Source organism: Corapipo altera, unplaced genomic scaffold (genome assembly GCF_003945725.1).
Source record: "Corapipo altera isolate COAL_440 unplaced genomic scaffold, ASM394572v1 343, whole genome shotgun sequence".
NCBI lineage: Eukaryota > Metazoa > Chordata > Aves > Passeriformes > Pipridae > Corapipo > Corapipo altera.
Genome location: NW_020884913.1, coordinates 2859451 through 2886198, shown reverse-complemented (window position 1 = coordinate 2886198; position 26748 = coordinate 2859451). Strand labels below are relative to the sequence as shown.

The 26748-nt window shown below is 40.9% G+C and overlaps 1 protein-coding gene across 6 annotated transcripts; it reads left to right on the top strand.

The window, feature by feature from the left end:
• The first annotated feature begins 1186 nt into the window (after nucleotides 1-1186).
• RHOT1 (ras homolog family member T1) lies at nucleotides 1187-26442 on the top strand. Of its 6 annotated transcripts, XM_027654389.1 has the most exons (21): nucleotides 1187-1317; nucleotides 4918-4976; nucleotides 6882-6963; nucleotides 7834-7877; nucleotides 8512-8565; nucleotides 8932-8984; nucleotides 9498-9606; nucleotides 10103-10204; nucleotides 11605-11703; nucleotides 12128-12236; nucleotides 12777-12897; nucleotides 13562-13646; nucleotides 14023-14168; nucleotides 14765-14865; nucleotides 15081-15211; nucleotides 15553-15636; nucleotides 16090-16209; nucleotides 16524-16726; nucleotides 18087-18209; nucleotides 23730-23873; nucleotides 25283-26442. In XM_027654389.1, the coding sequence occupies exons 1-21, from the start codon at nucleotides 1281-1283 to the stop codon at nucleotides 25398-25400; spliced, it is 2124 nt and encodes a 707-aa protein (XP_027510190.1). In that variant the 5' UTR covers nucleotides 1187-1280; the 3' UTR covers nucleotides 25401-26442. The 6 variants fall into 6 exon arrangements, with proteins under 6 accessions (XP_027510190.1, XP_027510185.1, XP_027510186.1 ...); XM_027654384.1 differs by lacking the exon at nucleotides 23730-23873; XM_027654385.1 differs by lacking the exon at nucleotides 23730-23873 and having other exon boundaries at nucleotides 16527-16726; nucleotides 25283-25672.
• The last annotated feature ends 306 nt before the right edge of the window (nucleotides 26443-26748 follow it).

The window sequence follows — 26748 nt, the reverse complement described above, 5'->3', positions numbered from 1 at the left end:
GCTAATGCCACTGCCTCGTTAGGGTTGAGATGTCCTCTCCTGGTCCACCTGGAAAAGCAACAGTGACAGCATGAACTCATGGGGCATCTCTAATTTCCCACATACAAGTTGCACTGCACTGCCCGGGGGCAGCAATTTGTTATGGTTTGGATCCCAACAACACACGTAATTACACACATAACAACACACAGCCTAGATGGGAGCACTTTGTGTCACTCCCAGGATATCAGGAAGGATTTTTTCACCGAAAGGGTGATGAGACATTGGAAGGGGCTGCCCAGGGACGTGGTGCAGTCACTGTCCCTGGAGGTGCTCAAGGACAGAGACTGGATGTGGCTCCAAGTGCCAAGATCTGGTTGACAGGGTTGGACCTGATGATCCCACAGGGCTTTTCCAACTGAACTGGTGCTACAGTTCTGTGATTCCTGATGTGCTCCGAGCGCTGGGCTGTCCCTCACAGCACCCAGGACCCTCATCTCTCTGAGGGGACCGAGCCAGGGCAGCGCTGCTTTATCAGACTTTTTTATCACTGTATTCTGTGGTATGAAGGCCCACAGCCTCTGGGGTTTGTTTGGTTGCTGTTTTTTTTTTTTTTAAAGGATATGTTTTTATCCTGTTCGAGGTGTCACAGTTCAGAGAACAACCTGTCATCTGCAGGAAATCTCTTTAGAAAATTAAAAGTGAGCACAGTTATTTGCTGGGCTGTTTTACTGAACAAACACTGCCAGCTGCACCAAGAGCATTTTACGAGACACTTGTCACCTTGTGAACCTCTAAGTTCACAGAGACAACAGGAAATCCGACTGCAGAGTGCCAGGGAGAAGTGGTTGCAGTTTCTTCCGCCTCACAGCAGATTCCTGCACCAACACAGGGCATCTTCCCCTCCCTGAGGGCACAGACCGGGGGGAACCGGCACACGGACCATGCACCTCCCTGAGGGCACAGACCGAGCCGGGGCAGCGCTGCCCCGAGAGGAACCAGCACACGGATCCCCCACAGACCGAGCCAGGGAGCGCTGCCCCGGGAGGAACCAGCACACAGAACCCTCACAGACCCCGCCGGGTGAGCGCAGCCCCGGCCGCAGCCGCCTCTCCCCTCCCGCGGTCCCCGCGGGGCCCTGAGGGGCGGCCGCCCCCGCCCCGCGCAGCCGCCGCGCAGCCGCCGCCGCGGGTCCCTCGCGAGCCGCCGTAGCTCCGTGAGGGGAGCCCGGGCAGCCGAGGCCCAGCGGCGCCGCCGCCCCGCCCGAGGTGAGCGGCCCGGGCCGGGCAACGAGCGCGGACATGAAGAAGGACGTGCGGATCCTGCTGGTGGGAGAACGTGAGTGAGGCAGGGCCCGGGCGGGGCGGGGGCCGCCGGCTGGGCTGTCACATCAGTGCCGCGGGGCTCAGCCCGGCCCGGGCGCTGCGGGGCAGAGCAGCGCCGGCCCTGAGGGGCGGGCGGGGGTCGGGGCTCCAGGACCGCTCGGAGCTGTCCCTTGGCTCCCCGAGCCGGGCAGTTCGCGGAGCTGTGCGGCTTGGACGCCCCTGGAGATGACACCGTGGGGAGGAGGTTCCTTGACCGGCGTCTGACAAGAATTTGGCCTGTTCAAAGTTATTTTCCTTTTTTTTTTTTTCCCCCTGCTTTTTCCCTTTATTATTCCCTTTTCTTATCTCCTTTTTCCTTCCCCGCCTCCCTTTTTTTCTCCTTTTCTTTTTTTTTTTTCCCCTGATGAAAACCCAACTCGCATCTTTCCTGTTTACTGCCTTTGGAAATCAGCGGCCTGACATTCTCCAGCCGGTTCTATATATATGTACATATATTTACGCTGTGGATTTGTGCCCAGGGACCCCACATCCCCTTTTCCTGCCTTTCCCTCGCTGTATGACCTTGGATAACCAGCACGTACGTGTGCATGCCGGAGGTACCGTGGGGCCGGGTTTTCTCGTCTGCTCCCAAAATCACGTCCTTAAGTTCTCACTGAGGCGCCCAAATCATCGGCGAGGCTTGCGGAGACACAGCTGCTCACCGCTGCTCGCGGCAGCGAGGAGGTTCTGCTCTGGTAGTTTGCAAAGTGAGCTTAAGTTCCTCACGGGGAAAGAATAGAGAGTAATTACCAAGTGTTATTAGTAAAATTGGCTAATTATGCTGAGAATGTGGTGCTGCTGACAAAGCTTTCCTAAGTACTGAATGCCCCATATATATATATATTTATAGTGCAGCTTATGCAGTTTTATAGTGCAGGGTGGCTCTGTCTGTGCTGCCTGGAGAGATTCTCTGTGGCTTCTCCAGAGAGGAATCTTCAGGGAGCTGCCACTGTGCAGAAGGAGCTCACTCACTGAGGTTGCACTTGGTTAGTTTTGTGTGGCTGTTTAGGAATGTATTTGTGCATTTGAATACACAGTTTAATTCCTCTTTAGAATATGTGCCTAATTTACCTCATTTACCTGGGTGCTGAACTGGTTCCGTGCAGTGGTTTCAGCACAGGTGTAACAGGTGCTTTGTTTTGACAGCAACGTGTCCAAGTGGGAATTTAAAATGTAAATTTAAATATAGCAGTGGCACACATCAGAGGTTGTGAGGTCTCTGTATTGTGTTTTTGGTGGACTTGCAGCAAACAGAAGGGAGAGATTTGTTTCACAAATCAGTAGAACTTGTCAGTTCTAGTGTCAGTGCTGCTTTGTATCCTTGTCTCATGTATATTATTTGTTAGTCTGAAACCACAGGTTAGTCCAGACCATCTAAAACTTGTTAGGTGGTAACAGCAAACCATCAGGTTCAGGATCTGAAATGTGTGAAGAACTGTTATTGTAAGCCTGTTCCAAAACAGCCTTTTCATGCCTTGTCTTCTACAGTTTAGGTCTAAGGTTGTTTTAGTCCTTGTATCCAGGGTGAAAACATCAATTTTTAATAGCCAGTAATTTTCAGAATATACTCAGCATGTTGTTTTATGCAGCATGATCTAATAAACTTATATATGAGGAAAAAGACAATTTAGTTACCCCGAGGTGCTGTGTTTCCTTCATCCCAGTCAGCTGGTACTGTTTGGGCTGTTATTCCTCAGACTGTAAACAGACTGGGAAAGGCAGAGGGCTGACCTAGATTCAAAGAAAATAAACCAAAGCTCTGCACTTCAACCTATGGATTGTCACAAAACTCTGGGACACTGGGAAGTGTATCAGGAGCTTATAAACACTGAGCATTTACTAACCAGCAACACATAATCTTCAATTTTCAGTCCCATGGAGTGAGTTTCTCTGTCTGCAAAGCCGGTGTGTTTTAGGTTAGAACTGTCTTGCTCAGGTGCAAAATGCACAGCACTATTTTCACTAATTGTCTGATAACTTTACTTACCTTTTTTCCTGTGCAAACAGGAGAGCTTCCAAAGCTCTTTTTATTCTATCAGGATGAAATTTAAGATGCAGCTGATGCAGTGGAAGTTAGAATTTTAGCTCATAGGAGTATCTTTGATGCAAACACCCCCATGTTGCTGGCAGGAAACCTGCAACTTGCTGCTCTCCAGGTAGGACCACTAGGGAAAAGTTTATGGCAGCTCTCCCTAAGGAAAGCAGAAATCTTCCTCCCCAGAGTAACTTTTCTTTGCTTTTCATAATTTTGTAACAACTACTCTTTAACTTACCATGGTGAAGAGAAGGTTTTATTTCTGGAGGTCAGAAGGCCCTTTGTTACTGTACCAAAAATAGATTTGGATAAGTTGGGTGGAGTCTGATTAGATCATCAGTTCAGTAATGCCACTTCCTGCACAAAATCAACCAGTTGTACAATTCCATCTCTTCTTTCATATTCAGAATTATATACAATTACAGAGAGCAGTGTAAATGCAGTGATAGCAGCCAAACAACTTGTGTGCCTTGGTGACATTTCTGTTGTTTTTGGTGGGAACAGTGACAGGCTCTGACTGGTACTGAGCAGTGCCTGGCTTGGTAACATACAGGTGCTGGCAGAGATGCTGTTACCTCCAGGATCAAACAGGTTTTTCCCTGAATTGAGAGCTGTTGGAAATATCCAATCCCAGCTAACATTTGAATCTGAGAGCATATTATTTTTTAAGACATGTCTCAAAACCAAATAAAGCAGTAATAGTGTTTCAAGGCTTCCAGAGGAATAGGGAGTTCACAGCTGGAGGGTTTTTCAGAGAGGGGAACCCTGAGAACAGTTACCAACTCTTCATTTTCAGTGGTCACATTAAAGCTTCTCAAACCCGAGCAGCTCAACTGTGATATCAGAAATCTGAACCTTGCAGGTAACAAAGTCCTTTATTTGATGGAATAGAGCTGGATATTGAAGCAGAGATGGTCATCTGGGAATAAGCAAGCTGTGACTTTAGAAGTGTTGGTGGTTTTGGGGTTTCTTTTCACTTTTTTGGGGGGGCAGCTCATTTGTGTCAGGGAGATTATGCTCTTGCATTCCCAAATAGTCAAACTCTTGGAGACTTTGTCCACTGACAGCAGAGCTGTGTCTTTTTGTCCAGTTCTCATCCTTGGTAGTTTAGGACTGGAACACAATCATCATATCAAGAATGCTATAAAAATAGTTAATTTCTAAATTATTTTCTGCGTGCCACCTTTGTTTCTATTTCTGAAGCTGCACTGAAGCATTTCTAGTTTGTTTTGATTATTTGTTTGTTTGGTTACATCTTCTGTGTTAAGGTTAAAACCTGATAATTCTTTTGTGTAAGAGCAGAATTTGGTTCCCTTCTGGATGAAATGCAGAAGTGTGAGATGGATCCCAAGGTTTTACAGTAAAAGAATTATGAGAGCGTTGCTGTCACCCATGTTTAGTGTGATGAAACAACAGAGAAAAAGCTTTTAATGTGGTCAGTTGGAAAATGTTTTTAAAATATTACCATTTCAAGATGGGATACAACTACTGAGTGTAACAAAACCAATTATCTAATCTGTGTGTTTAATGCTTTTGCAGCCAGAGTGGGGAAGACATCACTAATTATGTCTCTTGTCAGTGAAGAATTTCCAGAAGAGGTAGAGCATTCTTATTTGTTTTCTAAGTTTTGTTTCTACCCTGTTGTATAATATTTTTTTTCAAAGAGTAAGTTAATAGGCTCTGCTTTAAAGTAAGGCTTAGAAAAAAATAAAGTTTTCAACTGCAACGGTGACTTCAGAAAGAGTGATGTAGGTTTTAGTATAAAAGCTGCAGTTTAAATATAGAATATTAGAAATTGAAATTTTATCTAAGTTCTCGTTTTTCATATGGTTAATTCAGCTAATTGTTTCATATGTGATGGATGTTAGGTTTTGTCAGCAGCTGAAACATTTCAACATGAGAGACTCATAAATGAAGTGCTGAAGGAAGGGAAGGTGCTGAAGGAGGCAAGACCCTCAGGTTTTTGGGGGTGTTGTATTTAAAGAGCGAGAAGATTGAAAATTTATTGAGAATGAGGAATTAAAAAGTCACATTGTGTAACTTATCTTTAGCCATTTTTTCGTAACTAAGGAAGACATTGCCTTCACTTCTGCCTTTGAAGAATGTTTTACTGACTCTCTTGAAGTAAAAAATGCCAACAACTCTTCCAGCTTTCTTCCAAAACAAAAGTATAGCTAATACTACATATTATTCCTTTAAAAAAGCAGCACATAGTTCTCTGTATGCCACAAAAAGAACAGCAGCTGCTGCAAATAGTCGAGCTTTTTACATATAAACATGAATGTTTATTTCTTCTGATCACAGGTCTTAAAATAGACATCATGTGCTGCTCTTTGAATCTGCTCTGTGCTGTTTAATGCAAATCAGGAGGTTACCACGGTGCAGGAGTGAAGATTAGATTGTTAACACAGCTGAATTTTGTTAACATAACTGAGTTCTGTTAGCATAAGTGAATTTTGTTAACATAATTGAATTTAGTTCCCAGCCTTGCAGGTAAAAAAGAAGTCCAATTCCTGTTCTTAAACTGCTCAGGGCCTGTTCCTTTGGCAGGTCATTTGTGGGTGTATTTAATGAATTATTGTCCTCTGTTCACTTCTCAGCTTCTTCCTGCAGTAGAACCTGGAATATTTGTCTAAATTCACATGGAGAGATAAAACATCATTAATATATAGCACAAAATCTGCCTGAAATTACAGAAACAACTTTTTTAGAAATACTGCATCCCATGAAAACTACTGAAGAGACCTGCCCAATTCCTGCAGATCAGTCATGGGGGCGTGTGACAGGCACTCCAGGCTTGGAAATAGTGTTCAATATACAGTATATTTTACATATATGTGTGTGTATATATATATATTAATTTACCACCATTCTTGTGGTAATTGGCTTTTCTTTGTTTACTAAAAAATAAGTATCATGAAAGTTCAGTGTCAACAGGTGAAAGGCAATAAGTAGCTGTGCAGGAGATTTTCATTAAAATTAGGTTTAAGTTGATTGTTCCTGAATGTGGATTAGTGTTCTCTGGAAAAAAATGACTATCAGAGCTGGTTTACAGCATCTTGCAGAACATGCTTTTTATTAGTATCATGTTTTGCTTTGCAGAAGTTTTCTGAACTTAATGTTTAGCACTGTGAGAAGCAAGGAAGTTGTCAGGTTATGATTGTGTTAAAATTGAGACTTATACTTTGTCTGTCATGTTTGTTTGGGTGTTGGGTAGAGTGAATTTGAGTTCCATAGAAGCAGTCACTGTATGTATCCCTTAACAGCACTACCTTTCTGCAGGAAGTTCCTTAGTAAGTTGACTAATAAATAATGAGAAGGTAACAGTGGCTTTCAGTACATTAAAATAACCCCAAACAAACAAATAAAAATCAAAAGTACTTGAATAACTCGATATGTTGGTTTATTTAAAGCTGACTAATTGGCAGGTATATTGTAGTATATGACTTTTTTTCACCGTCTGGATTATCTTTAAAGGCTCTTTCTTGCTGTTTCTTTACAAGGTTCCCCCACGAGCTGAGGAAATCACCATTCCAGCTGATGTGACCCCTGAACGAGTGCCAACCCACATAGTGGATTACTCAGGTAGGGACTGCACAGCACCAGCACTGATTTGGTGGGAATTATTTATCTGACTCAACAGCCCCTGGAACAGTCAGGCAGGGATGGGAACAGAGCTACAGGGAGGAGAAGCCCAGAGTAAAGCAGAGACTAAGTTTGATCACCCCATTGCTTGTATTTTTTCATGTATTTTAATCTTTAGTGAATAAATCAATAGGTTCACTGTCAAGGTTCCTGTGTTATCATAAATCCATGCAGCTGCTGCACAGCTGGAAAAACCCTTGTGCCATTTAGTGTGGAAGTTAGGCCATGTGAACAGGGACCTTCCTGTCCTCTCCCTCCCACCACTGCTGAGGAAATGTCTTTAGTGTGCTGACCTACTTGGAAAAAGAAATAATGCACATCTTTCTTGTTGGACTTGAGCTTAAATTTGTGTGGAGTGAGTTCTTCTTCCTATTGGATGAAGTTTTTCGTAGATTCAGTTCACAGAAACTTGGTGTCACTGAAAAAAATCATCATCACCAATAAAATTGAATGTGCCATATTCTGATGTAAAAGTTTACATTATAGAAGGAAGGGGCTGTTGATAAATGTAGGAGAATGCAAACTGTGACTCATTCCAGAGAGAACCTCTCTACAGATGTAATTCAAAATAGCAGCTAAAAACTTGTGTGCAGCAGACTGTTTCTGTCTTGCAAGTTAATGGACCAATTTCATTACTGTTTTGGCAGAAGCACTCATTAGAGTATTTTATAAAAAGAACTCTAAATAGCAAGGCTTTGACCAGGCTGCCTGATGAGCTTATGAGATGCCCTGATTCAGCTTCAGAAGTTTTTTTATTTTTATTTGCAAAAATGGTTGGTATTAATGAGTGACTTGTTCTCTTGAATGCAGAAGCAGAACAAAGTGATGAGCAGCTTTACCACGAAATATCACAGGTAAGTGTTTTGTTTTGTGCCCTGTGCTGCAGCAAAGCTTCCTTGATTTAAGAAAAGCAGGTACTGGCACAGTGTTGGTGAACTGAGCTTGAGCTTTGTCCTTCCAAGGGAAATGACAGAACCTAAATGTCTTTTAATCAGCAGGCCAGTTTTGTAAAGAAATAATTTTACCCTGGAAAGATCCATTTTGCTTCTTCCTGTCATGCTGTGCTGTTGCATTTATGAATAGCACAGGAGTCTTGGTAATTTTATCATTCCTTCTGCTGCCTGTTTTCAGTTCTCTCTGAGCACCTCTGCACATGTTCTGCACAGGCTGTCGTGGTGCTGTCTTCCAGTTCTGGCACTCACTTGGGTGCTTCACTGGAGGCTGCACATTGTGGCTCTTCACTTTGGGTTTCCTGGTGGGATGGCTCTCTGGGAATGTCACACTGCAGGACAGGCTTTTTGGCACATATAAATTATTTGGTTTAAGTTGTTGTTCGGGCTACAAAGAACTTAAACACGTCAGGGACAGAGCGTTTGACTAATGGGGACTGTTCTTACTCTGATGTTGTGTGTGGATCTTTATTGTGTCTGTTGCTCCAGAGACTTTGAGCAGTGGAATTCCATGCCTTTCATTTTTTTTTCATTTTAGGCAAATGTGATTTGTATAGTATATGCTGTTAACAACAAGAATTCTATTGATAAGGTACAGTAGCACATTTTATCCCATTATTGCTTTAGATGTAACTTGTGCTCTGTTAATTGATGCCAAGCTGAAATCTGTATTAGACATTCAAAATACCTGGGATGGAGTTTGAGATCAAGTTGTAAAGAGAATGTACAGATGTGTTATTGCTTCTGGTCCATTTCAACATCTGACTTTTCAGTCATTTCACTCACCTGAGAAAGTTGCTCGTTAATTAACTCCAATTTTTATTTGTTTCCTCCTTTGTTTTTAAATATGTGCCCTCTTGGGAAAGAAGCAGTAGCAGTTGTAGTGGAACTTGTGCACAGTTCAGTCACGTTCCATTTGAAAATGTATTTTTCTTGTTTGTTTTTGATCCCACTGTAGGTAACAAGTCGCTGGATCCCCCTCATCAATGAAAGGACAGACAAAGATAGCAGGTGCTTAAGTAAAGATGAGAAGTGTCAATTAGGCTGCACATCGATGGGTGGCATGCACAGTGTTAATTGTTTAAGAAAATCAAATTCTAAACTTAAAGTTTATATCAGAAGGCCAAGCAGCAAGAGATTTAAAGTATGTAGGTCTGTTACACGGGGCAGCAATGTTATTTGTTTTGATTTTCATGGGCAGCTTTTACCAGCTGTGTTTATGTTTGGTATGGTATAACTAGTTTTGGCTACACAGCTTTTCTGCTGATGCTGGTTCTGTAATAACAATGTGATGGGTTGTGTTTAACTCGGTGGGGTTTCTATCAACAAGAAGTGCAATTCTGAGTTTATATCGAGCCACTTCCCTTAAAACTGTTGTCATTCAGTTTTGCCTCTTGCCTCCAGTGCTATTTAATGACATCATGAAAATAATATAATGGCTTCTGGTGGGAGATAGAATGCTAAATCAAGATAGATCTTTTTATACATCTGTCTTTAAAGCTTTTCATATTTTTTTGGTTTTAGGTTGCCTCTTATATTAGTTGGAAACAAGTCTGATCTAGTGGAGTATAGCAGTATGGAAACTATCCTTCCCATAATGAATCAATATACAGAGATAGAAACGTGTGTAGAGGTATGCAAGACTTTCTCAAGTTAGAACAAGTAACAAAAAATGCATTCTTGCCAAGCATGTAGGGCAACTTTGTAACAGAAAAAGGGATTTATTTTTTTTCCAAATAAAATATTTCAAATAGAACTAATTATAACAGTGAGTTTATATGTTATTTTTTCTTTAGGGAAGATTACACTATTGCATAATCAAGTGCTACTGGCAGAGTCTAATATTTAGAGCCTGTTCACATCCTTGCCTTTAGCAAGGGTTTTAAATTTAATATTAAGCCAGACAGATGTCTGCAAATTAAAAATTGATTGTGTGACAGCAAATTGTAGTGAAACCTCATTTATTAATTCCTGAACAGGTACAGGGGCTGGATGTTTGTTTTCTAAACCAGCCCTGTACCCACAAGAGGGGGCTCAGTCTTTAAAAAATCGATGCTTACTTAAATTTCAGAAGAAATCGCCCAGTAGTCAAGAAACTGAACTAATCAATGTGAGGATTTCTCTTCCAGTGTTCAGCCAAAAACTTGAAGAATATATCTGAGCTATTTTATTATGCACAGAAAGCTGTTCTGCATCCTACAGGTCCTCTGTACTGCCCAGAGGAGAAAGAGGTATTTATACAGAGATTCTCAGAGCAGTTAATTGGGGGGGAGTTAATCACTTTCCTGGTCTTTCTTTTCAGTGGATTTTGCATTTCTTGGTGTGCTGTTACCACCACCCCACCCCCAAATGTCAGGCATTCTATCCCAGAACCCTGGTGATTGTTTGGTGTTAATCTGACCTGTCTTTCCTCTTGGTTCAAAGCAGTGAGGACAGTTTTTTGTTGCCCCTGTGAACTGCTGAGTGAAAGGAGAAGCTTTGCTAATGGCTTTAAGCCAGATGTAATGTGAACCAAATCATGCCTTCAATTCATTTCTCCTTTAGATATACATTTCACAGAAACTCCCTTCATTGCAGGGAAAATACTCCAGACTTGGCCTGACTTAAGGGAAAATTTTTCTCTGAGAATCTTGTGAAACTTTGGTAAAAGGGATAAGAAACAAGTGATGTGGCTGGTTTTGAGGTATCAAGGTAACAGGCTGAGAGTATTATTTTAAAGAAACAATTTCTGGGGCAAATACAAATAGAATCTCTAAATGTATCCCCCCTGTAGTGTTGGGCAGTAGGAAAGTTACTTCAACCCTAAATACTTTGTTAAGCAGAGAACCAGAGAATAACCCTCTTTTGATTTCTTCCATCAGAATCACCTTTATGAGTTAGTAATGTTGTGATAAAATTGTTGTGCTGAAATCTTTTTGGTTTCCCAAACCCACTCTCTGTGTGACCTCTGTGAAGAGAAGAGTCCATCATCACAGTAGTTGTTGGGAGAGAATTGCCAGTGTCTGTTTTCCTTCACTGGAAGGTACCCCAGCAGTTCCTTTGTCCTAGAGATAGTCCATATGCTCAATGCTTTGCCTGGTAGATGAATGAGACCTGTGAAAATTATCAGTATTTGATGTTTGAAGCCTTCTGAAGCCATTGCTGAGGTGGTGGATAGAGATAGTCTGCTTGTTTAGAAAGAGTTCACTGTAGTTTTAGGCTTATTTAGTTTTGCAAAGCACTGGGATTTCAAGGCCTTTCCCCCCCTCCACCAAAAAATGTTTTTTTGGGGAAAAAATTCATTTAGTTGTTTCTTAAAGTTTGCTGTAGCAGTAAGACTGAATTTAGAGAACTGATTTTTAATGACTAAGTAGTGCCACCTTCATCTTGTGAAGAGCTTGAGACTCTTCTAATAATTGAACAGAAAGACATTTAATGTGGAGTAATTGCTTTAAATTTATGGATATAAATTTGCTGTGTCACATTTTTATATCCTCTTAATTTTTGTGCACCTGTGTATGAGTGTCTCCATTCTAAAACTGTAAATGGAGATTAGTGTTTGTTTCCATGTGATTGAGCTGCCTGGTGTCATTCAGTGTGATCTTTTTACATTCAAGCCTGGAAAGATACTGAACTTTCTTTTATTCCTTAGATGAAACCTGCCTGTATCAAAGCCCTCACTCGCATTTTTAGAATTTCTGATCAGGATAATGATGGCACTCTCAATGATGCAGAGCTCAACTTCTTCCAGGTACCTCTTCTGCTTATTTTTTCATGATACTTTATAGTTTAACTATATAATTCCATAAAAAACCTGGTTTTTTTTCTTAAAGAAATAATAGTGAGGTGACCTGTAAGGGAATCAGGCCTAAGTATTAAATCTCAAGTGCAGCATAGAAGAGCAGATTTGTAAAAACAGAAATGGTATTATTTTTATTTCTAATCATTGTTCAAGTTTTAGCTCAAGAGCAAAATAAAAGAATCCATTAAAAGTACAAGCCCCAGTGCTTGTACTTAAAAATTAAATACAATTTGTACACCTTTATTTCCACTAAGAAATGGGATTGTCCTTAACTGGCTTATCAGAAGGTTTAAGGCTGTATTTCAGACAGGACATGCTGTTTGTCAGCTCAGTAGCCAGTGGTTCTAATGTGCCCTTTTTGGTTTTTTGTTAGAGAATTTGTTTTAATACACCACTGGCACCTCAGGCTTTGGAAGATGTAAAGAATGTAGTCAGGAAAAACCTAAGTGATGGAGTTGCAGATAATGGGTTGACATTAAAAGGTAAGTCTTAGTTAATTCTTAAAAAAATGTGTCTTTATACATTTGATAATCATTCTTATGCAAAAAAGCTGGTCTTTTGGAATGTGATTCTTTCAGTCTGCAAGAGCTGAGCTTCCTAAGCAGTGAAATCTCAGTGTTCTTTAAGCCCTGGGATGTGCCAAACAAAATGCTCTCCAGTTCTTTGGATCAGCCTTCCCTCAGCCCCCTCTCCAGGCTCTTGCTAAAGCTCTCTGGTTTGAACTGGTGAAAATACTGGGGTTATTTCCATGCAGCTGAGTTCTTCTAAAATGCTGCTGCTGAAAAAAGCAAGCAATGACAGAAAGCCAGTTGGGTTGTTTTGAGGAAGCAGTTCCTTGGAGAACACATCATTCCTGAGCCCTCAGGGTGTGTCTGTAACGCTGGAATGTCACCCAGGAGGTTTAAGATCTCCCTGTGCCTTTCAAGCTCTTTTTGTTTTCGAGCCTGATACCGTTTCTATTGAAAACACCTTTAGCAGATAAAGCACTTTGGGGCCTTAAGATTTCCTCATTTGATTTGTAGGTTTTCTTTTTCTACACACCCTTTTCATCCAGCGAGGAAGGCACGAAACAACGTGGACTGTCCTGCGTCGCTTTGGATACGATGATGACTTAGAGCTGACCCCAGAATACTTGTTTCCTCCGTAGGTATCACTTATTTCAGCTCTCTTCTACTTACTTGCATTTAATCTAAGCTGCTCCTGCCTTGGCAGGAGGGAAGGGTTGTTGTAGTGTGTTTATTTAACACATTGTTACGTTGAGTATCTCCCTTAGTTCATGACCCACCAGCCAAAATCTCCAGGTGACTGAACATTACAATGACTGATGTGTCTCTGGTGCCACATCATGAACTGCTCTGTCTCTTCATAAGAAAGGTGGCAGAAGAAGTTCTTAGTACAAAACTGGAACATAAATCTGAGCAGTTGCTTATTGGACTTGACAGGATTTTCGTAGCGCTTGAGATCCTTTGAAAGTGCACAAATTAAAAAATTGAGATGGACCAATTCTGTGGCTTCTGCTCAAAAATGTAACTGCATCATTTTCTGCTAAAGAAAACCAAACCCCAAAATACAACAAACAAGCAAACCAAGCCAAAATGTGATTACTGTAGATCTGTATATCATGTAATATAAAGGCACTCACTCACCATTGTGCTTTGGTCTCTTTTAAGACTAATTATTAAAAGTTAAATGCAAAGGTCAGATGCCAAGTGTTATAATTCAAAAAGTATGAATTTTGAGGTTTAATATTCTATATTTCATAAACACAATTAACACTTCTTGTATTTGTTTCTGTTTTCAAAAACAGCCTGAAAATTCCCCTGGACTGCACAACAGAACTAAATCATCATGCATACTTGTTCCTTCAAAGTATTTTTGATAAACATGATTTGGTAAGCTTTTAATTTGACTCTGTCTGTGTGCCCTTGTGCTTAAGAGCCTTACTTTACCAGCAGTTTTGCTATCAAAAAATTTGTCATTATGTCATTTTATTCAGAAACTGGCTTTAGCTTGAGAACCAGCCTGCAGAACCAGCCTGCTGCTTATGATTGTCTACAGGGAGTGTTAGTTGGCAGTTATAGCTGTACTACCAAATGGTTTTTAACTAGCTGATGCCTAGTTTTATTTAAAAACAAGAAAGAACAATGATTAAAAAGAAAGCAGCTCAGTTTCTTACAACCAATTTCTCGACTCTTGGAAGTGTAGGGCAAGAAAATCCCAGTTTAATGAATTAAGTGAATTATGTCTGATGTGGTGGGTTTGTTTCAGGACAGAGATTGTGCTTTGTCTCCTGATGAACTGAAAGATTTGTTCAAAGTCTTCCCTTACATGCCATGGGGCCCTGATGTGAACAACACAGTTTGTACAAATGAGAGGGGATGGATCACATACCAAGGGTTTCTCTCTCAGTGGACGTGAGTGTGACACGCGACATTTTGTACTTGAGAAATTTAGAGATGATTATTTTGGTTTGTAGATTCCTCTTCAAAAAAATAGTAGAAAGAATGTAAGTTTAATAGTTTTGACAAGCAGTCAAGTTTTTGTAGCCATCCAGTGGCCTGATCTTCAGATAATTGTTACAACCTGTTGAGGATTTGGCCAGTATTTAGTGTTAACAATGAAGAAGTGTCGCTCCAAGATGTAGAAATCTCCTTGACGCTTGTTGAAGTGTTATTTCTGTTGTTTACTCCTTAGAGGTGGTTTGAATAATGGTGTTCAGTAATGAGGGTTTTTCTCCAGAACAGGGAAAATGAGGAAAACATTGTTTGGGGAGGAAAAAAAATACAGTGTAGGTTGATAGGCCTCAGTCAGTACTGTCCTTGTGGTGTTTGGTGACCAGTACTGCTGGTAAAGTTGTCACCATTTACCTTCAGAGGCTTTTGGCCTTCAGTTCTGCATGGTGCCAGGAATGTGTTATGTCAGTTTGGAGATAGGAGGGAAATTTAGTTTCAGGAAAGAATTGCTCCCACAGATGCTGTCAGTTGAAGGCTCTTTCTGTCCCCTCTGCCAGACTGACCACGTACCTGGATGTGCAGCGTTGCCTGGAGTACCTGGGTTATTTAGGGTACTCCATACTTGCAGAACAAGAATCTCAAGCATCAGCAATTACAGGTAACAAAAATTTGATACAACTTAGACATTTAAATTTATAAATATGCTAAAGAGTCAATTGCTTAATGGTTCATCTGGTTTCACTTCTTCTCTTCCTGCTCAAGTGAAACCCTCGATTTTTTGAGGGATTGTTTTGTGTGTGCATTTTATTGTTTCACGTTTTCACATACACATGCACGTACATCTTGTGAAAAAGGTTTGTGTTTTTTCAAAAGTGACAAGAGACAAAAAGATAGACCTGCAGAAAAAACAGACTCAGCGAAACGTCTTCCGCTGCAACGTTGTTGGGATGAAGGGCTGTGGGAAGGGTGGAGTTCTCCAGGCTCTGCTTGGAAGAAATCTAATGGTAAGAACCCTGTTTCTTATACTCACCTATATATGCTCTTGAGTTAAGACTAGGCAGCAATTGGTCTTAAAGCTTTATTGGTTATTACTGAGTTTGGAGAGTTCTTTGAGGGAATAAAGAATTACCTGGGGGGGGGTGTTTGGGGGTTTTTTTTGGTTTTGTTCTTTTTTGGCAGAGGCTGTTTCATGCAATAATGACTTGTACATCATGGATTATAGCTATGCAAAATAAACCAAAGATACTGTAATTTTCATTCATTAATAAATGAAGTAAAACAGCTGTTCAAATCTAACTTAAAGGGAAAAGTTGCTGTGGTCTAACATGAAATTCTGCCTTTTCAGAGACAGAGGCAAATCCGTGCAGAACACAAATCTTACTATGCCATTAATACAGTCTATGTATATGGACAGGAAAAATACTTGCTGGTAAGTAATACTTGCCCTGTTCTTGTGCTGTGATTAGGATGGCTAATGTTAATATTCAGTGGGAGAAATAAGTTCTTTAAAGCTTGTTCCACTCGAGTTTTCCTTTATGATAATATGATCTCTCTCTGTTTTCCAAGATCTAGTCCTCTGCTCTGCAGTTTTCCTCTGTAGGATAAATGTCCTTTTCTATGGGTGTCTAAGACTTTGTGTTAAAGTAAATATCACTTTTTATGCTGAGGCTGGGATTGCAGATGTGATGTTAACAGCTCGCATGTGCTGCCTGCATGGCAAATTCCTACTTTTCTTTTTCACTGGTTCTTCCTACTGTCAGTCCATTAGTTCTAAGGATACATAAAAATGAGCCATAAAAACTACAAGGAAGAAAAGTTACAAAATTCCTTCAGCTGCATAATGACAAGCTTTTTCTCCCTCTGCAACCATCTTTTCTTCCAGCTACATGATGTCAGTGACTCAGACTTTTTAACTGATGCTGAGACCGTCTGCGACGCTGTCTGCCTGGTGTATGATGTCAGTAACCCCAAATCCTTTGAGTACTGTGCCAGGATTTTTAAGGTTTGTAGAGTTTACATTTATGTATCTTCTCACTGACTAAATATTCAGTGTCAGTTACTGGTCCTATACACTGGTTCTAGTGCTTAAAAGACATTTTATTTATCAACCAAGTGCTGATTGATGCATTAGCGGTGCGGTTCAGTTATTCATACAAAGCTAAATCTACTTGTCTGTGTAAACTGTTCTGCTTCTAGAAATGCTTCATTTCAGTAAAAGTAATATATCTTCATGCTGCTGCAGCCAGTTCAGTGCAGCCTGTTCCAGGCTGAATGTGTCACACACTGTCTCTCACTGGTTTTCCTTTCCATTTGCAGCAGCACTTCATGGACAGCAGAATACCATGTTTAGTGGTAGCTGCCAAGTCCGACTTGCATGAAGTTAGACAGGAATATAGTATTTCTCCTGCTGAATTCTGCAAAAAACACAAAATGCCTCCACCTCAAGCCTTCACGTGTAACACTGCTGATGTGCCCAGTAAGGATATCTTTGTGAAGCTGACGACGATGGCAATGTATCCGTAAGTCCTGGGGCTGTGCTGCTGTCCCTGTGCATGGGCCACGCTCAGAACCACTGCATGTCATCGTGAGCCTCAGCAGGGAACTGCCTCACTCAGGTTTAGCAACAGAGTGACTTGAGTAGAATCTTCAAATTACCTCAGATTGAGAAAGCTGGCACGTATCCAACACACGAATCACTCCCAGCTATTGTTGCCAAGGTGTTTTTTGAGGAATACCCTGGTTCCTCCAGCTCAAGTTGCAAATTCCAAATGTAGGATTCTTTTTGGTCCTTATTGTGCATACAAAACTCAGGATATCATTTTCCTGTCTTGGTATATTTGAGATATTCATGAGTGAGTTGTACTGTAATCCTTGTTAATAGACCAACTTGACAGTTGATTACAACTAATGTCACCTTAGTGCCCAACAGTTCCCCCACTGCCCTGCTTGAAGTATTTTTTATTTTCAGGCTGTTTATTGCTAAGTGCTTCAGTTCATTAATCTAATAAATATTATAGTTTTAATAGAATTTCTGTATAAACACCTTTGGACTTCAGAAGCAGGATACTTGAGTGCAGATTCTCCTTCACATCTCACTGTTGCTAAGCTCACTTTGCATCTCTTTTTTTTGGTGGGTGGAGCTTTTAATATGGTGATGAACCACATAAATATTACAGCAGATGGAGTCTAGTATGACAGCTGACATTTGCTTTAAATTAAATAGAAGTAATGTCTCTTTCACCTAAAATAATATGGTGTTCTTAATTATTTGAAACTGGATTTATTGAGTTAGACTCATAAAGCTTTAGTTTGGGCTTTTTTTTCTCTTGTATTTGTTTTGTAGCACTGGAATACTGGGAAACCACTAAAGTGTAGCACTGCCCAAATGTCTGTCATATCAATATTCCTGCTTCTCCCTTAGTTTTCAAGCATGTTGTGTTTGTTAGGGTGGGAAAAATAGAGGCAACTGTCACCTTGTAAAGTGTGCAAAGTGGTAGAAAATGTGGCTTCCTTTCCTTTGAAAAAGGGGTGTTACCTATTGCTGTGCAGACATACTCAGAAGCCTTTAAATGCTCTCCTTACAAACTTGGGATAAATTCAGCCAACATTCTCCCCATGTTTGTGCTCTGACTGAGATCTGAGCACGGTGCTGACTCCAAATCCTCCGAGGCGTGGCCCCTCTGCCCGTGAGCTCTGCACAGCTGTAGTTGTACCCTTTTGTTCCCCGGTGTACTTTTTTTTTTTCCCCCCCTCCTCCTCTCCTTCCTCATTCAAATGTACCTTTTATTCCTGACTCTCTCTTGGTTGTGGCACAGCCCTAATGTGCAGCTGATTTGATGAGCAAGATTTCACCTGCTGTCCTTCTGTGTGTCTCCGCAGCCATGCCCGGTTACGCTGTATGTGCGCCTGCAACAGGTGTACATTTTGCATCTGTCAGAACTTCCTCAACTCAGACTTGCTGCAATCTGTAAAGAACAAACTCTTCACTGCAGTTCTTAACAGGTCCTTAACTTTATTTACTAGGTACCAGGTGTGCTTTGAAAAAAATAAAGGGTTTGTTGGTTTGGTTTTTTTTTTTTTTTTGGAAAAAGCAGTTGGGAACCTTATATACTGCAGGTTTTTCATCTCCACTGAAGAGGCAGATACTTTAATAATGGTCATAGAATTGTCAGACTTTAACTTGAAGGTACTTTTGAGCTTAGTCCAGTGATTTCTTTCTTTATTTTTTTTTTTAACATTACCAATTTGGTAGTTGATTCAGGTTCTTAGTGATTGCAAAAATTCTGTGGAGGAATTAGGACTGTGTCTTTAGGGAACTGCTGATGGACATTAAGTAGTGTCTACAAATCTGTGTAATGTTTCTCACTTGAGAATTCTCACTTGAGAATAAACAAACATTACAGGTTTGTTCAGTATTGATTAGAGGTAGTGCCTTTTAGATGCCAATTACACAGATATTTTCATAAAGGCACAGCTTGACTTACAGCAGCATCGTGTAACTTTAATTACATGTTTATAATTGCTAGTTTGATATTTGGGGATTCATAGAATTTCTGTGTGTGTATGTGTTATGCTTGGTTTACACAAAGAGTGAATATTTTGTGTTAAATAATCCGGATCTTTTAACATCCAAATCCTCTCTGAATGGAATGCAACATGTGAGAAGTGGTAAATGCTTAAACATTTGCATTTCCAGACAGTTTGGAAAAACAATGGGTAAAGAGAGATAACTGGTTTTCAGCATTGAAAACAGTGCTATAGCTTGTCCTGTGTGTACTGCAGGCAGTTTTGGACACATGATTTACTAACACTCAGCACTTGCCATCACACCCCAGCAAATGGGAGTTCAAACCCAACAATTGTGCAGTGAAGTGATTCCATTATCCATGACCTTCTTGGAGGCTTAGATGGTAAATGTGTGTATTGAAGGCCGTGGTTAGAATATCCTGACATGCTGCTGGTCCTTGTGTGTCACTATTTTTTATGGGTTTCAGATGTAGCTGCTCCAAATAAGAGTGTCCATCTCCTTTAAATTCAAGTTACACACACGTGGGAGGGCTGCTGATACACCCACCTGTAGGATTGAGTATGTGAAATACAGCTTTAATCCAAGATAAAAGTGTTAACCACAGAGTGAGAATTCAAAGAAGGGTGAAAAACTTCCTAGCTTGGGAGAAGACTGAATGAGTGAGGCTGTTGGTGCTGCACCTCTTCTCCAGCAGTCATCCCGTGGGCAGAAATCCCCTGGAACAGCATCTCCTTGCATATTGGAACTTCATTGGGCAGTCACTGCTAGGAAATGCCAGCTCTTCATTACTGAGGCTGAAATCACCTCTGTAACACATCTCCATTTTTTGGAATGGTTATGGGCTGCTCCATTGGCTGTTGTGGCTTGTTTCTCTCTTTATGGGCCCGTGGGGTTTTTGAGTCCTGCATTACACACTGAACTTTGTTCCTCAGGGACTGGAGGTACTGAAACCTTTTACTGGGAAGCTTTGGGATGCTGTCATTCCACACCTTATCACTAGGGAGTGTGGAATAAACACAGGAATCTACTGCCTAAAAAGTCTGTAATTCAAAGTAAAGAGAATTCCTCACAGCCACTTCCCTTTGTCTCTAGTCATCCAGTCAGGCCCTTGGGGCTTGGTGCAGGTTTCCAGCACGCTCACTTCATCTCACCAGCTCTTACCAACACCTTGCTGCAGGTTATTCACCATTCAGCACATGAACTGCTGCACAGCTGCATTTACAGTAGAGCTGAAATAACTGTAAAAAAGAGGGAATAGCTCCCAGTTGTAGACTTAGGAGGGTAGAGGTGGATTTCTTGTTTAAAAATGATAGATTTTTTTAATCTAATGATGTGTGATTAGATTAGAGAAAGCATTTGGATCAAGAAGGACTTTCTGGTTTAGTTACTTTCTGTAACTTCTCTTATTTTGCTTTCACAAGTGCTTACATTAGGTCAGATAGTTGGACAAATGTTAGATAACTGATGGGTGAAGGAGGTTTCTCAAGAGTACTTTATTCTTCTGATCCCTTCCTATTTTGAAGCTTGAAGCAGTGGAAGCTCTTCAGGTAAACTGAATTTTTTCACATTGGACTCCTTCCTGAGTTATTTGTTGCTAAGTAACCCTTAAACACTATTAAGACAAAATATGATATCATATTTGAAATAGCCCCACCTTAGTAGTTAAAGAAAGAACATTGTCTCTGTGCATCTGAGCAAGCTGTTCCTGCCCACCCTCAGTTCCTCCCCTCTGGACAAACAGAGGCTCTCCAGGGTTTGGAGGCTCAGGAAGGGCAGCTCAGCTTGGAGATGTTCATTGTGCAGGACTGGGATTGTTGGGTTGAACTGCCCAGGATCACTCTTGGCTGGTTCTTGGAGGCTCAGGAAGGCCCTGCATTCAGAGCACTCCAGTGCATGTCTGAGACTTGGTACTATCCTGGAGTACTTTCATATCTTTCATTTGTTCCTTCCTTTAGGTGTTCATTTGTATTTGTCTGGCTGGCACTTAATCTCTTTTTACTACATTGTTTTACCTCTTTTTAAAAGCAAGGTTTCTGCTTTTGTCATTCTAACCCTTTCTTTAATGATGAGCTTGGATTTTTGTCTTCCTTTTTTTCCCTTGGTTTCCACTCATTCATGTTGCCTTTTGCTTGTACAGTAGTGGCATTTTTCTGTCAGCTAAGTTCATTTCAAAATAAAATAATCCTCATGCATGAGAGTTGCTTTGTTCGGTGAGGAGACTTCTCAGAGCATGCTTTTCTTCTAAAGTTTTTAAAACACTGTGGAATTGAAGTGAAATTCTACTTGCATATAAAACCTGGTTGTTTCAGGAATTATTAGTGAGGTTTTGCTTTCTGTGAAAGCCTTCCTTCTGTGAAATCGAAGTTGAGACAATCCTTTCATTTTCCTGTAATAATGGGAAAGTTCTCAGAGCATAAACTGGGGTTTATTTTTCACTGTGTGCAGTGTAGGCAGATTATTTTTCAAAATTGTATATATTGCCATTAAATCTAATAGCAGAAATCTCTCCCTACACTGAGGTGCCCCCCCCAGATTAGGACAGTATAATGATGTTTTCTTACCTATTTTCCTCCTGCTCCAAACTGTTCAATGCCCCAGCCTGTGTAGGAACTTGCAGAGCTGCATCCCCTGATTTCTTTTGGAATAGACTTCATTGAATTAGATTTGACATCCTTTTTGGGGTTTTGTAGATAATAAGATGCATTTGGAGCCTTTCATATTTTGGATGATTAATGCATGGGGGGGAATTCTGGCTGCTGCAGCTGCTTTGCATCCTAGGAAAATGTGTGCCTGGAGGGCAGCTGCAGCAGCCTGTGCATGTTACGTGGTGCCTTTTGGAATTCAGTTGCTTATATTTTATTGTGACCCTTTGTCTGTCAGAGCTGCTGCTGCTGCTGCATGAACTGGCTTTTAGGTTTGGTGTGAGCAGCCTGCTGGCCTCACCTCTGTGCTTCTGAAATGCTTTGGAAGTTACTACAGGAATGGTTCTGAACTTCTGTAGTTAAGGATAAACCTTCCCAGACCTGGGATTCTTCTGCTGCTGACTCAGGGAAAAGTGTCAGTGCTGACCCCTAACTCAGCAGTTCCTGTGTGTGCCCATGGCAGCCATGCTCAGTTAATTAACCTCTTAATCAGTGCATGTGGCAAACTAACTGGGAGTTGGTGAAGTCTCTTGAGGGAAAGACTGTTCAGATTTCAAAGATCTTATTCAACAAGTGACAAGATACTTGACTCACTGTTAAGGGTAGGTTGAATAAAAATGTCTTTTTTTTTTTTTCCCCAAAAAATGTGCATTAAAATCCGAATTTTACACCACAGGCAAAAATTCTAGACTTTCTTATATTTGTGGAACTCATTGTTTGATTAAGTACACACAGCAATCTGTCTGGGAAGCTCATTATTATTACTAATAAGCAATAGTTTCAAATACAGCTTCACTTACAGAGTTCTGACTACTACTCTGTGTGTCTACAAGTGCACATCTATATATATGTTTTACCCTTAGAGACAATAATTTTTCTAATTCAGAGTTACTCACTAACAAGGCAGTAACAGTTTCTACCAGCAGTGAAAAATAATTTCCTAAGCACAACTAGACTGAAATAAAGTTTGAACATGATTTTTTGAAGAGGTAGCATTTTTCAGTGTGTATTGAAAAAAGTTTTTCTGCATTGTAACCACCTTCATGTCAAAGAACCTGTGCTGGAAACAAATATTGATCCCTTTTTTTTTTTTGTTATCTCTGATTTGTTGTGTTCCTTTAATGGCAGCTAAACAATGTTAGGAATGAAAACTGTAAAAATGGATTTTATGACAGCAGAAGGAACACTGAAAGAAGAAAAATTGGATTTTTTTTCAAAGCTGTGAAGCAGTTAGACATCCAGAGTGTTCTGAATTTCAGTGAGCAGTTTTGAACTTGGATTTTTGGACTGAGATGTTCAGAGGTCCCCAATCATTCCTTACTGAAGTCAGTAGGTTTCCTGGAGGTTGTGAGAAAGTCCCTGTCTCCATTTAGTCCCTTATTTAAATGGAAGAGTCTGTTGTTGTCAGGCTTAGAAAAGGGATCAAAGCCAATTTGCTCTCTCTTTAGACATTACAAGAGGATTTTATCATGACTGAGAATATATTAATTGCTTTTGGAAGGATAAAGCATGCTCAGCAAGTTTCTTGCATGCCATTAAATAGGGACATGTGCAGAAGTCAGACCAAGGCAAATTATAGATAGGAATCTGAAAATCTACCTGTGAGAGATAGTGCTTTGTGAGGCAATGCAAAAGCATTCATTTGCAATTCAAACATTGATTTGCACATTTAAATGGAAGGTTTTTTAAATTATGCAAATAGCTGGGCATTTGAATTAACCAAATTAAACTGGAGACTTGGTGGTGGTACAAATACTCATCCAACAGAGCTTGTCACATAATCTCTTAAAATCATGTTACATACAAGTGATTTATTTTACATACACAGATAAGCTTTATAACTTACAGATCTGAAGATGAGGATTTTACAGCCTTTTACTAAAAAAGAAACCCAGACCAACACATGTACTGATAAAATACATGCACAGTATTTTATCCCAGTGTGGGATCTTGTCGGATTTGGGGCTGATGTTTTGGAATCATTCCAATGCTTTTAGCACAGGTGCTCCTGCATATGGTGCAGGAATGTTGCAGTGTCCTGTGGACACCAGAAAGTTGAGGCTGTGGAGGTGGAACGGGGAGAGAGATTCAGTTTCTTAAGCAGTTTTCTTTGTCCTTAAAGCAATGGCATGTAGCTGCAGGAAATCATACATTTTACTCAGCTCATCGAAAGAACAAACTCCATTCATTTCTGTTCTTCCCCCAAGCCCTAAGTTTTAAACAACTGCACGAGAACCAGGGGCTGGGTGGCTAAAAATCCTAAATTCTCTGGGCTTTGTGATTCGAGCATATTTGAGCCAGTTGCTGTTGCGGAGCCCTGCAGTGAAGTGCCCTGTGCATGTGTGTGACAAGGTTAAGAGCCTGCCTGGCTGAGCTGGGGGCCGTGCTGGTGGCAGACCAGGAGAGCAGTGTTATGCAGCAGGTGCACGCCGTCAGCTCTCTAGAAGATTCCATCTTCATGGAGTCATCCCTTGGGCCACGCTTGCTTGAAGACAGGTAACAACACCCAAACCGAGGTGACCTTGCCATTGCCTTCTCCCTTTCTTCCCCCCAGCAAACCACTTGACATCTAGTTTGTCCAAAGTAGCTGTAGAAAAACTAATGCTTGCAGGAATTCTTGGATTTGGTCTGTTCCATAACCCAGCAGGACCTTCTTAAATCAGATTAGGATTTTTTAGAGAGCACAGCTGTTCTGCTGTGTGTGCACCAAAGAGCCTGTTCTTCAGCATGTGTATGACAGAACACTGATTAACTAAATGGCTGATACTGCTCCTGCCAGTGTCTACTGAATAATATCCCAAACTGGTTTTGTGTAGTTTGACAGCAAGTAACAGTTCCTGTTCTGTTAAAGAGCTTGTGAGCTCTGCAGTTCTCACTCCATGAACTCCTGTGTGTGCTCAGGATCTCTGTGCTCCTTGCCCTAAACCCTCCTGCAGCTTCACTGAGTAACCCATGGTGATTAACACAGGCTAAAACACATAGGCTAGTGAAGTTCTATCTTAAAAGCAAACAAAAAAATCAACTTTACTGTTGTTTAGGAACTTCCTGGGCTTTGAATGATGCATTTATGATAACTTGTTTTAAACAGTAGCCCCTGCTCTCTGGTAAGCTGTCATACTTGAGACTGCTGTGAGGGTGGCCAGTGTTTAACTGAGCATGTTCACAGACCTCTTCAGCATTTGGGAGAGTTGGGTCATTGCCTGTCTCTACTGTCATGCAAGATGTGGCTTTTTCTGTCATACAGTCACTCCATACTGTCCTTTTCTGATCATGCCATGGTCACTGCTTGTTTCACTCACATTCTCTCAGCTTTCAGCTTGGTGTTGGATGACTGTTTCTGTTGCTGGTCTTGTGACTACTGGGAAGAAAGGGATTTACAAATGGTCCTTTAATTCTAGCTTTTGGAAAAATATTACTTGCTACTTGTCAGTAAACTTTTTTGGGGGAAGAGGAATAAGTAGACATTCAACAGGACTGGGAAGTTTTTCACGGAAAAGCAGCAATATTCAAAGTTTTAAAAAAAAAGGGGTTTTCCTGGACAGAGTTGTTCTCACTATGGGTTACTAATTATTTGTAGCTATTTTGGGTTTCCTTTCCTGAGTGCTTGCTGGTCCTCCCAAAGGAGACACATGCCCTCCCCATGTCCATGACTGGTGATCTGCCCCTGCATTTCTCCTCAGCCGTGTGGGTGCTGTGACTGTGAAATGTGCTCAGGGCGGATCAAAGCCGGAGCTTTCCCACAGGTCAAAGGCCTGTGCAGTGCTCGTGAGGCTGAGCTGTGAGCTGGCTGCCTGTGACAAGTGTAGTGATGAATTTCCAAAAGCAGAGTAGTTTAGCAGGAGTTGTCTGGTGGTGCTGTCACGGAATTAACCTGGGTTTGTGTGTGTGTGTGTGTTGAATTTTAGGCACGTGACACAAGCGGACCTCAAGAGCTCCACGTTCTGGCTCCGAGCAAGTTTTGGTGCTACTGTCTTTGCAGTTCTGGGTTTTGCCATGTACAAAGCACTACTAAAGCAGCGATGATCTGAGAAGAAGCACATCTGGGCCTACCAAATAAATAAATTAAAAAAACCCCACTTTTATGTACATTCTGAATGCTTTAAATTCTGCTAGAGATATTTATATATGCAGAGTTACTTTATTAATATTTGTAATTCCTGCATAAGATTATTTTAAATTATAGCTCTAACTACAGTATTGCATAATGTGTGGAAAAAGAAAAAAGGAATTGCATCTTAACAGCCAGGTCAAATGGCTTAACTTGTGAGGCCAAAAGGGAATTTGTTGTAAATAACCTGTATATATTAAAGCAAGTAAGACATTGCTTCCCAAAAACCGATTCAAACTACTGTTCTTAGATGTCCACCATGGTGACATTCTAGTGTATAGGTGAAATTAATTTTCAGTAGAGTAGAGTCAACTCAAGGATCAGACTTCCTCAAGGATTGCTTATTTATTTCACATCCATCTGAGGTGACTTCATCTTTTGGGACTATAAGCTATACCAGGCAGAATTTGTGATTTTCATTCATATTTTTAACTGATGAACAAATTTTCCCCTCTAATTATGTATTTCAAGAAAAACTCACTTTTGCTGTCCTGGCCTATGATTTTGTATTTTACGTGACCAGCGACATGTTTAGAGTCTGGTTTTTCTTTTAAAAGGAAAAACATAAACTTCAAAAACTGCCAGATCAACTTCATCTGCTGTGTGTGATCTGTCTTCCATTTTCCACTCTGTTGTGTTTTATAGCCCCTATGAATCAGACGAGCAAATTTGTATGTTCTAAATGTTTCTAATTCGGAAAGTGCTGCAGTTTAATTTCTCGCATCTGTCAGTCATAGCCCTTGAAAGCTGTGTATAAAGAACACACTAGTACACAGTGCCTATTCTACTGTAGGGTATTAGTTGCATGGATCACAGTGCATTCTGTACCGGGCTAGAATTACATATAGACACAGCTTTTTTAACGATCAAGTAAAACAGACATTAATTCCTCATGACAAACCTATTTTTCCATTGCTGGCCTTTTCAAGTATTTCAATAAAATAACTGTGTACTGTGTTTGTGTTTATCTTCTTTTTCTTTCCCTTCCTCTGCCCTTAAAAAGAGGAGTTCAACAAAACTTTGTCCTTTATGTGAGAGGCTCTCGGTGCCCTCAGTGCCTGGAGGTGACACGTCTCTGCTCTGTGGTTTCTCTGATCCTTCTCATGACCGTGCTGCCTCCACTAGAGGCTTATTTCTAATTTATACCAGACCAAAGTGACTTCTATGATACTCGAAAGCTGAAATACCAACAAGCGACCGTGGACTTTGTTATTTGCAATTCAACAGGCGCCGGCGGTGCCGCGTTCCCGGGGAGCTGGGAGG

What these genes read in the sequence shown, in the direction of transcription:
- RHOT1 (XM_027654389.1), top strand. Translation starts at nt 1,281, where the DNA reads ATGAAGAAGGACGTGCGGATCCTGCTGGTGGGAGAAC. An exon ending in ACTGCCCAGAGGAGAAAGAG is followed by an intron (nt 10,205 to 11,604) that starts GTATTTATACAG and finishes TTTATTCCTTAG; the next exon opens with ATGAAACCTGCCTGTATCAA. An exon ending in ACGACGATGGCAATGTATCC is followed by an intron (nt 16,727 to 18,086) that starts GTAAGTCCTGGG and finishes GTGTCTCCGCAG; the next exon opens with CCATGCCCGGTTACGCTGTA.